The sequence below is a fragment of the Cryptosporidium parvum genome, chromosome 8 (assembly GCF_000165345.1).
Source record: "Cryptosporidium parvum Iowa II chromosome 8, whole genome shotgun sequence".
In the NCBI taxonomy this organism is placed as follows: Eukaryota; Apicomplexa; class Conoidasida; order Eucoccidiorida; family Cryptosporidiidae; genus Cryptosporidium; species Cryptosporidium parvum.
The window spans coordinates 1,119,779-1,134,854 of record NC_006987.1 but is presented as its reverse complement, the minus strand read 5'-3'; the positions used below and the strand labels follow the sequence as shown (position 1 = coordinate 1,134,854).

The 15,076-nt window shown below is 26.5% G+C and overlaps 4 protein-coding genes across 4 annotated transcripts; 3 read left to right on the top strand and 1 right to left on the bottom strand.

Annotated features, from left to right (window-relative positions):
- Nucleotides 1-293: 293 nt before the first annotated feature.
- cgd8_4550 (hypothetical apicomplexan conserved protein with possible transmembrane region near the C-terminus) lies at nt 294-950 on the bottom strand (the record flags this gene model as incomplete). The annotated part of the gene is made up of 1 exon (XM_627340.1): nt 294-950. The coding sequence occupies one exon, from the start codon at nt 948-950 to the stop codon at nt 294-296; it is 657 nt and encodes a 218-aa protein (XP_627340.1).
- A 1,568-nt stretch (nt 951-2,518) lies between these two features.
- On the top strand, nt 2,519-4,879 carry cgd8_4540 (predicted coiled coil protein; the record flags this gene model as incomplete). The annotated part of the gene is made up of 1 exon (XM_627339.1): nt 2,519-4,879. One exon carries the CDS (start codon nt 2,519-2,521, stop codon nt 4,877-4,879), a length of 2,361 nt encoding a protein of 786 aa, XP_627339.1.
- A 513-nt stretch (nt 4,880-5,392) lies between these two features.
- cgd8_4530 (ribosomal processing protein, putative) lies at nt 5,393-6,202 on the top strand (the record flags this gene model as incomplete). Its single annotated transcript, XM_001388408.1, has 1 exon — nt 5,393-6,202. The coding sequence occupies one exon, from the start codon at nt 5,393-5,395 to the stop codon at nt 6,200-6,202; it is 810 nt and encodes a 269-aa protein (XP_001388445.1).
- Nucleotides 6,203-7,670: 1,468 nt separating this feature from the next.
- cgd8_4520 (large protein with possible domain of nucleoporin, Non-repetitive/WGA-negative nucleoporin) lies at nt 7,671-14,339 on the top strand (the record flags this gene model as incomplete). The annotated part of the gene is made up of 1 exon (XM_627338.1): nt 7,671-14,339. The coding sequence occupies one exon, from the start codon at nt 7,671-7,673 to the stop codon at nt 14,337-14,339; it is 6,669 nt and encodes a 2,222-aa protein (XP_627338.1).
- Nucleotides 14,340-15,076: the final 737 nt, after the last annotated feature.

The window sequence follows — 15,076 nt, the reverse complement described above, 5'->3', positions numbered from 1 at the left end:
TATTAATTTGACCATTAATAAGACAATGTTTTGGCGGTAACTTTTTGGCCCCTCACCTATTTATTATAAGGTTATTTATTGTAATAAACAAATTTACATGCAATTCACACGAATTTTTTTTTTAATTAAATAATATCTCTGGCGTTACAATGACGTAATAATGACGTAATATTGAATAGAATTGACAAAAGAAAATGATTAGAAAAAATTTTTACAATTTTTTGTTGAATATATAAATAATTAAACTATAAATTTCTATAATAAATATCTTAATTAATTAATACCTTTCTTTTCTAATGCATCATTATAATTTTGCATTCTTCTTGAGACTTCATTTTCATCCAAACTGAATGTAACAGCAAACCTATGATACATTTCTTTTTCAAATTCAGCACATTCAGAGGAAATCTAATAAATTGGTATAATTTTAAAATGAAAAAAAAAAATATTTTAATATTCATAATTAATTTATAACTTACCCTTTCCCTCAAATTTCCCATCATATCTTCGAATATTTCTCTTTCTTTATTTAATTGTGCTTGAGTTGTCATTAACCCTCTTCTAAATTCTTCAATTCTTTTTTCTGCTTGCTTTAATATCGATTTTTCGAAATCCTTCTTTTCTCTTTCAATAAACTTTTCCCTTTCATTCCATTTAATATTCATAGATTTTTCCTTCAAAATCATTTTTGAATATGCTGATTGAGTAGCCTCCTCGTATTTCTTCAAATCTTCTTGCATTTTACTACGTAGCTTTTCTTCAAAAGATTTACATGTTATTTCTGTTAATTCTCTTGTTTTTAACTTTATTAATTCTGCCTTTTTTTGCTGTCTTTTTGCTTCTTCTGTTGCTAACATTGCTAAATCTCTATATTTAGCCAAGTAAATCTCTACATCCTTCAAAATTTGTGTTTTTAATGTCTTACTTTCTTCTTCAAATTCCTTTTCCATTTCAAAAATCTAAAGTAATGATTAATTATTTATTTATTAATCAATAGTTATCAAAGTTATATATAAAAAAAATAATAAATAAACAAGGAATAATGACAGAAAAATTATCAATATTATTATTCAAAAACATAAGGTTTAATCATTATTGCAATATTTTCTGTCTCCTTATTGAATTACTTACCTTTCTTTCATATTCTCTCTTTAAATTATTCAATTCTGCCCTATATTCAATATTAGCTGTATCATTAAGCAACTTTTCTAACTAAAATTAATTCAAATTCAAATATTTTAGTTCAAATTCATTGATTCAATTATAAATAGGTAAATATAAAAATTTTTAACTTACTATTTCATTTCTACCATTATCATTATTCATTGGACACCCCACTGACTGTTCATAGTAATCCCTCTGTAGAATTAAAGAGTTGTAGGCATCATCTCTTTCTTTTCTTGTTAGCTTTAATTCATTTTGTAACTGTTTACTAATTGACATTAATTTACTAAATGCATTTGGTAATTGAAGAGATGATGTTTCCCTTGATAAATCCAATAAACAAAGATCTGATAATTTATGTTTAGGTGATATTTCATTATTGTTTTCTTTTTTTCCTTTTTCATTAATTACCATTATTAGTTTGATTTATATTAATTTATATACATTTAAATTAATTCTCTAACAAAAAAAAAAAAAAAAGAGGAAGATTTAACTTTTATTTTTTGTTTATAGTGTTATTAAAATTATTATACCAAAAAGAGGAGAAGTTCTAATTTAGTTTAAAAATATCGTTCCATATTTTCAAGTTAAGTTTTTTTACTAAATGAATATTATTGATTATTAAGTTATTTTGTGCGCACACAAAATGCACACATTTTTTTTTTTTTTTAAATAATATTTATTATTTTCTATATTCAATATCTAACAAATTTACTCATTTTAGTTCTTGCAACTTAGATTTATCATACTTATTTAGCTTATATTTTATTCCTTTACTCTCAAATTCTCTTAGATTTTTTTTTCTTCACATTTTTAATTATTTTAATGTCCTTTTAGACTTAGACAATACTTAGTGGCCATTTTATATTAGAACAAAAATATTATTTTAAATATTAATTTAAAAGGCGGGAAAAGTTGAGGCAGTCAAAATATTAATTCATGTAATCAAAAATTAAAATTCAAAATATTCTTAATAAAAATTAGTTCAGTGACTGAAATTAAAATTAACTCAAGCCTTAAATATTACTACTTGAATCTCTACTTAAAATTTATAAAATCAAAAGTTTCTTTACGCAATATAATTTAATTTATCCAGATATTTTTAGATCCTAAATTAATAAGTATTATGATTCGATTTCAATACAATCAGAAGAGCTCACAATATTATATTTAAGCAAAGAATCAAAGAAGCTTCAATAAATATTATTATTGCTATTGCAAATCATTTAATTATTGTTTCTATTATATAATTATTAAATATATTATATATATATATATATATAATATACATATATATATATATATATATAATATACTTCCATATCAATCTTAATTTTTCAAAGAATAGAGAAAAATGACTAAGAAACATGATTACAACCAATCAAAAGAGAGTGGATTTGAACTAATAAACAAAGTAGAAATTCGAATCCAAGATTCATCTCTTCTCTCATTGTCAAGATCTGCTTCTATAAATCCTGAATGTTGTGGATGGCTCTATGTACTAAACTTGAAAGGAAATCAATATGGACGTGATATTAGTTTAGAAGAAGATAATTGGGAACAATATTATTTTAACTTAAAGGGTGGAATGATGTTTGGTACAAGTAAGAAAGATGGATCCACATTAGAAGTTGTATATGTATTATGCGATACAGTAATTAGCACTATAGATTCAATTACAGCACTTCAGAGAGAATATATTACAAGAGAAGAAGAGGCAATTCTACGTCAGAATATTGGAAAAGATGTACATTTAATTATTCTTTTACATTATAACAGTTCTCTTGGGATAGAATCAAATCCTTTAATATTTGCAGCAAGCTCACCAAATGTTTCAGCTAGATGGTGTATTGCAATGAACCAATCAATACAATATGGACAAATGAGATATGTTGTAGATAATTCTGACCAAGAATTTGATGAAGAAAATTTTAGAGTATCTCATAGTATGAAAGGAGAGTTTGCAAGTGTTGCTGGAGGATATTATAGAGGAAGAGATATAAACCAATTATCGCAACAATTAGATAAATTAAAACATCAATTTAAGCAAATGGAAAATGAAAATAAAAGTTTAAAATTTAAGAATGAAAGTCTTCAAAATCAAGTTAAAAAGCTTCAAAGTACATTAACTGTCACTGAAAAAGCAACAAGTGAAGCAGTGGAACAAAAAGCAGCAGAATTAACTCAAGTTAGAGAAGACTTAAGTAATGTTAGAAGTGAAAAAGAGCTTCTTATTGAGGAAAAGAATCAGTTACATGAAAAGATTTCACAATTACAAAAATCTAATCAACAAATACTAATGGAGAAATTTGAGATAATGGATGAATTAACAGATTTACAAGATAATATTTCATCATATAAAAGTGGCGATGCAGGATTAACCAAGTTGATTACAAGACTTCAGTATTTGAAGACCTCAAGTCAAGAATTACTGATTGAAAATAGAAAGTATAAGAATGAAATTAAGTCAATTCTAGACCATTATAGGGAAGAACAAGAAAAGTCAACAAAACAATTAAATACAATTAAGGAATTACTTTCACAACAGGACGTTTTTCAACTATTAATTAGACAAATGGAATTAGTTCAAGCAAAGCTTCAATATCAACAAGAAGCTTGGAGAATGCCAGATAATCAAGCTGAGAATTTATTATTTTGGATACAACAACTTCAAAATCAATGGAAAGTAGATGAAGCTGTAGCAAGAGCATCTTATTTAAAACATAGAAGTATAGTTCTTGGAGAACAAATGAAGGCTTATACTCTAGGCCACCCACTTCCAACACATTATGCAATTATACAGGAACTTCTTCATAAGCTTCAATATATTTTTAGAGAAGAAGAATTTTCTGTTGTGACAAGATCTGAATTTCTATATGAGGATATTGGCAATGCAAATTTAGGTTTTGAACCTTTAAGAGTTCGTAATCAAATGAATAAAAATCTGGCAAAAAGTCCAATTTGGGATGGTGGAAACTTTAAACAACCACCATTATCAGTATTACCTTCAGTATTTGGTAATTCAAAAAGTAAAATGGCAGGAAAGATTGAAGAAATTATTGAGAACTCAACAAATATTGAAGGATCTGGTAATATTAGTAGTGTAAGTGGAAGTTTAAATAGTTCATCAAGAGGGGATGATGGCGGATTAATTGAATATTCTTCATTAAAATCTTCAATTATGGCAAATACTCAGTATATTCCAAAGATTCAAGTTGATTTACTTAGTCCACCAGAAAAAAATGTACCTGAATCAGAATATGAAAGAATTAAAAACAATTTTAGAGAAATGCAAGAAAAGTATCGTATTCTAGAGGGGGAGAATGAAATAATGTCTGAAAAGATTCAGAAATTGACTAAAATGATCAAATCAATGAATAAAAAGACATATAGACAAAATACACGAGCTGGAAGTCTTATGGACTTTTCAACCGGGAATAACCTGGAAGATTCATCCAAATCAAATATTAATATGGATCATGTAGATCATCAACATGCTCCAAGTTCGGGAAGTTTAGATAATGGAAACAAAACCATAGATTCGAGTGAAAATAACCGTGGAATTGAAAGTATCAGATCTTTCCATAAGGATGGCAGCTCAAAGTCAATTTATAATGAATCAAAGAGTATTTCAATGAATAACAATATAGCAAAGAGATCAATTAGCCAAAACTCTAATAGTAATGAGAATGATATTACTGATGATATTAATTAATATTAATAACTACATCAATTATATTTCAACTCATTTCTACGATAATATTCACCAACAGAAATCCAATTTAATTTATTTATATGAAACTTAAATTATTAATTTATATATCTAATATTGTCAATTTATGATGATTCATTACGATTGTTATTTATTTATTTTTTAGTATTGCATGTATTTAGTAATTTTTAAAAAAAATTTATTACGTGTCCGCATGACAGATGGCGCCGGCGCCAACAAATTATTTTTTAAATTTGTAAAAAGTCAAAAGGAACATTGGAGGAAAAAAAAAATTAAAGATTTAGAAGAAAAAGAAAAAAATATCAAGTAGGCCTTGTACATCAAAAGAAGTTTAAAAGGAGTTATAATATAAAAAGATATATTGAATTACAATTACTTCTAGATAATTACAAGATTTTTAAGTTTATAGTTACTTGATTGTAAACTAAATGAAAATTAAACTTACTAATATTATAATATAAAAAGGCAACTATTAAATAGTGATAGATAGAAAATATGAAAGTTAAAGTATTACAAAGAGATGTAAATAAATATCAAGATAGATCGAAAGGTTCCGTACAAAGGATTTATCATAATCCTGATCCAAATATCCACCCTTTTGAGAAAGCTAGAGAATATAGCAGAGCATTAATGAGCGTAAAATTAAGGAAAATGTTTTCAAAGCCTTTGGTTTCTGTATTTGAGGGTCATTCAGATACTGTTCAATGTTTAGCAAGAGCTCATCATCATCTTTCTGATATATATAGTGGTGGATTTGATGGAACTATTAGATATTGGAATTTAGCAGGTAGCAGAAGATGTGAATATATGATTAGAGCACATGAAGGAGCAGTACGTGGATTATGTGTTACAAATAATGATAAGCATTTATTTTCATGTGGTGACGATAAGAAATTACAAATGTGGAAAATATCTAAAAGAGAATCTGTAAATGAAATGAATTTAATGGAATTAGAAGATGGAGGAAATGTTGAGGATGTATTTAATGGATATGATAATATTTCTAGCTTTTCAAAAGCAATTATTCCTGAAACTACATTTCTTGCAAATAATCAATTATATAGTTTAGATCACCATTGGAATAGTGGTGTATTAATAAGTAGTGGAGTTGGTGGTTTGCATGTATGGGATCGTCATAGAAGTACGCCATTACAAGAATTTGAATGGGGAAATGAAACTGTTTATTCTGCAAAAATTAATCCAAGTGAGCCTCATATTGTTGCAACAGTTTCTTCTGATAATTCTGTTGGACTATTTGATATAAGATCATCAACAGSMTKAMRWARWGTTKTTTWATCAAAATAAAATCCAAATGGCATATTTGTTGGRACGCCTCCAGACCAACCMATTAATATTTCACAATATTGCTTAATGATKATTTACAATGTTATATAACATTTTGATTATGAAGAAAAGGCTTAACCATTGGYTAGATTTTAWATWTAAAAGGTTTTGGTTCATGCTGTTTTTAGATGTTGAWTAATAATACCAATGGGGAAACAGTTTTTGTTGCTGGTAGTAARARATAATACTATMAGAATATTTTAATATTGACCAAGGTGCTTYTARAGATATTTATCATSCAAAAAGAATGCATAATGTATGGGSTACTAAATTWACTGCTGATGGTARATTTATTGTGAGTGGCTCATCTGATTTTTGTGTTCGTTTATGGAAAAAATGAAGCCAGTCAACCACTTGGACCCAGATCTTATAGAGAAAGACAAACATTAGCTTATAGAAATCAGCTTATTGATAGATACCAGCATTTACCTGAAATTAAAAAGATTTCCAGACATCATCACGTGCCAAAGATGATTAAATCAATTCAAGAAAGAAAACTTGTGCAGATTAATGCCAAGAAAAAAAGAGAACAGAATCTTAGAGATCATACCAAAGATTCATCAAAACCACTTCCAGAAAGACAAAAACCCATTGTTTCTGTATTGGAGTAATTTGTTTCATTATCAATTATTCACAACTACTCATACATATATTCATTATATCTATTTAATTATCCTTTAATTCACATGTAAATTTTATTTCATGTTATTTGTTAATTTACCTGTATTTCCATTATATTCTTGAATTGTTTTCTTTTTCTTTTTTTTTTTTTACACACACTTATAGATCTTATTATTTCCACTCATTTATTTACTTATTTATTCTTCAATCTATCTTATTCATGTACTTTTTACCTATTACTATTATATACATATTTTTTTTTTTTTTTTTTTAAATTAAATAATATATTTTATATTTACTTGGTACCACGTAATAACGATACCGGTATATATATATTATAATTCAAAATATAATTTGCGCGCGCAACCCCACGTCATTTATGCTTATATATTTAATTAAATCAATATAAATAATTTGAGAAAAAAAAAGTTSCCATAATAATATTCTTTTTTTCTTTAAAAAAAATATTAAGAAATCCATTGATTAAAAAGTTGCCAAATGTATATGTAAATATTAATTAAATTGTATTGATAAAAAAAAAAACTTGTTAATTCTTTTTTATTCAAGATTTATCCTTTTTTTTTCCCAACAAATTAAAAAGAAAAGTATCGCCATTATTATTATTATTATTATTTTGATAATATATTATATTGGATATGAAATAATTACCGAATATTATTAGTAAAAAGGGTGGGAAATTAAGTAATTATTAATTAATAACCATAATTATTTTACATTCTTTATAAGAATAAAGAAGAAAAACAACTTTTCAAATAACTATTATTGTTATTAATTGATTTAATTTCTGATGTTTAATAATATTCGTACCAGAAATGAAGATTTTTTCCAATTTGACACTGGAAACCAAATAAATAAAGGAGGAAAGAATATGGAGAAMTCTTTAAACTTAATGAATAAAGAAAATAATTCATTAGATACCATTTCAAAATCTAATATTATTGGAATTTCTTTAAATTCTTGTATTAAACAAGATGAAGAATTTTCTGAATTAAGCCATTTTCTTAAAGGTATTTATTCAACAGATTATGAATATCGACCAGAAACATTTGAAGTTAAAGCTTTAAATGGATATTTTCCCAAAAAAATTAAACAAGCCATTTTAAATAATTTAAAAAGTATGAAATTGAATTTAAAAGATTCCAATGATAGAAGAAATTTAATTTATAAACTCTCTTCAGAAAATTTAGCTTTGAAATCAAAAACTTTAAATAATCATAGTATATTTTATATATATTATGAAAATGAGATAATTTTTTGGAATTGGTCAAAAGATGATCCCATATATTCTGTTCAAACTGAAGAATTCTTTCAAGAAAATACCAATAAAAAAGCAATAATTACCAGTGTTGGATCTATAGAGGATGAAAGCTCTTCTTTAATAAAAATTTTAGTTTGTACGAATTACTATATTATACTTTTAAATATTATAAAAAATACAAATGGAAATTATATTATTAATCGTATAAAAGATAGTTACCATTCTCTTTCTGGATTTAAAGATATTTCTTTTACTAAGATTATTTCTCATCAAGCTTCAGGAAGATTTTTTCTCGGATGTGGTAATACTGGTAGTGTTTATGAATATACAATGGAACAAGAAAATTCTTGGATAAAAAGAAAAGTTCAGAAAATATCTGGATTTATTCATAATGATAATCAAACCCATTCATTTGCTAGATTAATAAAGATTTCTGGTAATAATTTTATTTCATATTTACCAAGATTTATTCGAAATTATTTCTTTGGTCAATCACAGAGTTGTATTAAATCCATGTTTATTGATGAATTTAGAGGTTTACTTTATGTGCTTTATTTGAACTCAGATATTGATGTATTTTTAATACCAATAGGAAATTTTCTGATCAAAAAAATCTCAGATGATTTAACTTATATTGAAAAAGAAAATTCTTCAAATTCTTTAAGTGCTTTTTTAACAAAATACTTAAGTTCAAATACTTTAAGCTCGAATTCTTTTACACCAATTAATTTAATATTTAGATTGAATATTAATACTTTAAAAAGTGAATTAAGTAAATTAATTAATGCAAATTATAATAAGAAACAATCATCAGTTATTCAACAAAAGAAGAACTCCAATTTTATTTCATATATTAATATTCATTCAATTCATCCCACAAATCCACAAGAAAGTGACTTTATTTATGCCATTTTAGTTACTGATCATGGAGATCGTATATATTTAGAATCTGTTTTTGAGTGTGGAAATAAACCTTGCTTTGTTTCTAATTCACAATTTAATAATCAATTCCTACATAATTTGAATTATTCAATTCCAATAAATATGAGAGTTAAAGAGTTTAAAAAAACTTCGATAATCTCAGAAGATTCTGAAGAAAAATTGATTAATTCAAGTCTTTATTCGAATGGAGTTTCTATTTTAACCACTGTAAACATGGGAGACGGTTTAGATTTACCAGAATCCATCTTTTCACAAAGATCTGAAATGAATTTTGGTGAAATTTCTGAGAATTTATGTGATGATAATGAGGCAATATTATCATTAATTACTTCAAGTATATCAGCTTCTTGTATTGATCAAACAATTATTGCAAAGAATTTATCCAATAGAAATTTGGGATCTTCCAGTGTACAAAATACACCTCCTTACTTTAATGAATGGAATTACTCTTTTTCTGATCCAAATTTGGGACTTATTTTAAGTATACAAGAAAGAAATGTACCAAATAAATACCAGAGATTATTCGAGAATCTTTGGAATACTCCAAATCCATTTTCTTATGGAAATAATAATTTGAAAGAAATCCTCTTAATTCGACCAAATATTTCAGCTTCAAATCACGATCAACTACTTTCTAATAACAATTTATCAGGATTTGGATGTAGAACTTCTGGGTCAAAATTTTTCCATCTTTGGAGATATTTCTTTAATAGATTAAGTTCCAAGTCTGTTTATACTAATGAAACAAATGAAGAAGCCAAACCACATTGCTTAATTCAAAAATATTTGAATTCATCAACATCATGTTCTGTTTTTGGTATAAACATTCCCCAATGTCCTCCAAATGGACTAAATGACTTGATTTTAGATCAAATAACTGAATGTAGATACTGGACAATCATTTCAACCAAGGGAATATTTATTTTGGAAAAAAAAAGGCTCTTGGATATTATTACAAAGATGACTTTGGAGCCACATAATTACTCTTTTATGATGAATGTTTTTGATGATCATGAATGTTTCAGTCCAATGAATGGTTTAAGATCTTTTGGAGGAAGATCTAAGGATGATAGTTTACAAAATAATAGATCAATTACTTTTGTTATGAAACTTTTAGGTACTTTTGCTCAAACTATTACTTTTGAACAATTTTTTGCCTTAATTTGGCAAGGTATTATTGGAATGAATACCAAAGAAATCCTCGATTCTGAACTTATACAAAGATTTTACTCAAACGATATCAAGAATGATAATCCTTTTGAAATCCATATTAGAAATAAAGATTTTGAAATGTTTGATAAGAATTTTGCTCAAAATGACTTTCCTTCAATTACTTTAATTAAGATTTGGCTTACTCTTTTAACAGATATAAATATACAATCTAGGTCAAACTCGAACTGCTTTTTGAGTATTAATTCTTGTAATCACAAATTAGCTATTACTCCTAGATGCAAAGGGCTAATTCTTCTAATTGGAAGAATTATTAGGAGTATTTGGGATATTCCTTTATTCCAACAAACTAGCTTTGAGTTAATTAGTAAAAATTCTTCAGACTTTTCAAAATACATTGATGAAGATGATTTATTGAAGAATCAACTTAATCAGAGCAATGATTACGATGAGTTTGAATCAAAAGATTTTTCATTAAATGATAATGGTCTTAAATTTGTTTCAGAATTTATTAAATCTCAGATTGATAGTTCAGACAACTTCTGCCATTCTTATCAAAACAGCTTTTTTTTATTGAAAGACTCTAATATTCAGAAATCCTCTAGCTGTAAAAACAAGAATGTGGTATTGGAGATTAATTCTTGCATTAATGAATTCTTTAAATCTGAAGCTTCAGATTGGTTAACCCATAATCAAGTTCATACTTCAGGATCTTCAGAAGTAATTTATAATGGCAAAAAAATGAGTAACAAAGACAATGGGCTTATTCCAGAAAATAATACGAATGATTTTGCCATGAATGATTCGATTTCAGTGACAATATTTTCATCTTTAAAAGAAGAACATATTACACATCTGAAGAATAATTTAATACCAATTAATAACCTCTTAGATTTATTGTTACCTTGGTGGTTCCCAAATTATAATGTGGAGGTTAACCGTAATAATAATGAAGATGAAGTATATCTTGCAAATCATTACTCAACAAACACAAATTTTAATTCAAAGTCAAATTCTAATTCCAATTCTAATTCATACTCTTTATTGAATATTTCTGAGCTTCAGTTATTTATTGAAGTTAAGAACTTTGTTTCAAAAACCATCGAAATTTTGGAAATGATGAATCTTTTCTGTAAGACTTATCCACTTGGACTGAAATATAATGCCAGGATAACAAACGAAGCAATTTTATGTTTTACTTATATGGATATTTTGAAGAAATCACTGACGAAATTTACACTATTTGAATTATCAAATAATAAAGGACTCCAATTTATTCTTCGTCTATTATTCAGATATAACATTCTTTCGGCATCCCAATATATGTCTGCAATCCCATCAAATTCGAAATATTCTTTAATCACATCTCAACAGGTTGCAATTGAGCACAGCATATCTTCCTTAAATAAGGATGTAATCATTAACAAAAGAAATAAAGCATCTCACAATGAGAACTTTTTGGCTCGTAGGAACCTAACTCGCGTATCTAGACCTAAAGTCAAAGGTAATGAACAACATGGGAATTCATCACATCCACAGATAATGTCCATTTTATTTGAAAATATTTATGAGGTACCATTGAATATTGTTTTGAGCCTTTTATATTACAAGAAGGAGATTCCATCCATTATTACTCTAATTAACTCCCAATCTGAATACATTCATCATACAGGACTCCTACCTCCTTGGCTTTCAAATGGAGAAAAAGTTGAAATACACATTCCATCTTCAATTTCGGAATTTTCTAGTCATATTTCAAAGTCAAACTCTTTCATTAAATACTTCCTTTCTATTCTACTTTTTGAAATCAATCAATGCGAGCCTCAATATAACAACAGGCTGATGAGTTTTCAAGATATAATAGTAAATTTCGAACAAAGCGGGTGCAAAACTTTACTTGAATTCTGCAAAACTTCTTCAATAACCCATGCTGTCAGATCCATTTATACTTATGAATTCCATTGTTCTCTATGGATTTACCAAAATCTTCAACATACCTTGGATATAATTTATAGTGAATATATCGTGGAAATTGAAATGTTCCTTTCAAAAGTTGATCTTGTCGATGACCCATCTTTTGACTATCTTAGAGAACTAGATGTTTCATTCAATCATTTGAAAAATACAAACACAGCTTCTGAAAAGCAACTTCTTGAAGATAGACTCTCTGCGTTTAAAAATCACAGAGAAAATATTCTTAAAAAAAAATCATCTATCATTGAATTCATTCTTTGCGGACTTAAACAACAAGAGTCCAATTACAATTTAAAATTCAATAAACAAAGCCAAAAATCATTTTTGTCCACATGCAAAGAATGGCTCCACTATTATTTATTTTCTTACGTGTCATATATTGATTCTTGCATGCAAAAAACGGTACATGAAGAAATAGTTAGCAGAAAAGGCGGGGATAGATTGGAAAATTGGCTAATAAAGAATTTATGTATATCAGTATTTCAATTTAGTGAGCACTCAATTTATTTAAAGAATTGGTTGGAGCACTTTCATTTGAATGATACCCACAGATATAGTATTAAAGGTAATAAAAATAAAGAACAAAAGAGTCCAGGGTTAATAAATAATACTAAAACTTCTGGTAGTTTTGACAATACTACAGCTGGTTTGTTGACAAAGCAAAGATATAGCAATAATTTTACTAATAAATTAGAAAATGATCAACCAAGTGTAAATAATAGTTTAGCACTGATTTCTAACAATTACAACAATGAAAATAATCTTAAGAAAGATCAGGGTTATCTGCTTTATAATGCTAAGCAATACCTTTCTGCTGGTCAATATTACTACTCAAAGTCTAGAGCTTTGTGGAAAATTACTCCTGGAGTGAATTCAATGATTTTAAGAACTCAATCAGATGTATTAAAGTCGGTTTCAAGGGGGAAGGATTTGAGCTCTTCAACTATACTTAAAGAAGTAAATAATGATGAAATCGTTAAAATGCAAGATTTTATGAAAAAAAGCCTTGAGAATTACAAAAGAAGAGTTTCTAGCTCAAGTTTCATCCAAGGTGGGAAAAGGCTTGAAAATATTTTTGATTTATTGTCTGATATACACTTGCAGGTTTTGAAAATGCAACAAGATCCCACATTAATTCAAAGAAGATCATTATTATTGCAATCTCAAACTTGTATTGAGAGAGACATGAATGATGATAAGAATAAGGAATTTATTAAAAGTATTAGAAACGATATCTTTAATGTAGATACACAGATAGAGATATTGTTACAGATTGCAGAGTTTATTAATTACTATATTCTCTCAGCATTAGAGCAAAACGTTAATATTAATCCACTAGTCAAACAAATTTTTGATATCTTTGCTACTTCTGTTGGTAATAATATTGAAGTCTCACATTTAAATGAAAATGTTGATATTTCTCAAGAAGGAATTGATATATTCAAAAGCTTGATTATGGGAATCTTCCATATCCAAAGTATGGTTCATAATGATGAAACTTTACTAGAATTTATTACAGAATTTTACAATTTGACAGGCTTTTCATCTATTACAGAAATTAAATGGTTGATGGAAAACTCAAAAAATCAACCAAGAATTATAAACCATATCATTATTAAAATTCCATCATTATGTGAATACAGAACTAAACAAGCATTTTTCTTTGAATCTCCGATATTATTCGAGGTTGATATAGCTGATCTATTACGATTATGTGAGAATTCTATGCCCTATGATCTCATTATCAATCAAAATAATCAAAGTATTAGAAGCGGAATGAATTTCAGAGTATCTCTTCAGCAATTTGATTCAATTTTGGAAACAATTATATTAGAACTTTATAAGTTCTCTATTTTGTATTATAATAGGTTCAGACAGAATGATCTTGTTGACATTTACGATTTTGAAGATGTAACTCAAGTTAAATCTAGAGTACTTTGGTGGGTTTGGCCAGTTAAATTTCTAATATTCCACTTGAATAACAAATATATTGTTTCAAGACTCTTACCATTATTTTCTGGTAACTCAAACAATTCTAATATTCTTTCAAATATGATTAGTAATCATGAAAGGATGGAAATTTCTGAAATTATCAAAGCTAGTATTATTTAATTTTTATATCATTTTCTTTATATATAATTAAACTTGAGTAATTTTATCAGAGAACTTCTGAATCATGTTTTGCATTTTTTGTAATTTGAGAGAGCTTTCCATATTCTGATTTTTTAATGATTCCAATTTTTTGATTGAATCTCCATATCTTTGTAAAGATCTTACACATGATGCTTCTAAATTCACTCTTGAATTTTCTAATTCGTCATATAAAGAATTGAGAAATTCTAAATTAAGATTTTATAGTTAATTATCTTTATTTTTTATTTAACTGGGAATTTAATATATTTCCCAGATTTATGGAAAAAGTAATTGGTAAAGTATATTATTACTTACTTGTCATTGATTCATGCAAAAAGTCTTTATGTTCTTCCAGTTTTTTCTATGTATATATATATTTTTTTTTAACATTATAATTATTTTTTAATTATTTTAAATATTTAAAAATTTATATTATGAATATTTAATCAAACATACCTTATAATTTTCAACGGCACTTAGTTCTGTATTATTAAACTCTTTCTTAACACATTTTCTTTTACTTGTTGGAGAATTGTTGCCATTATTATCTACGACAAGAAAGTTAGCCAGTCAAATTTAAAGAGAAAGTAAAAGATTTATTAATTAATATTATGAACCTTTTAGCCAAATTTATTTGCTAATATTTCAAATAAACTTACCTCCTGAACCTAATATGGAACTACTTGTAGTCTCAATGCTTGCTCTAATGGAACTTC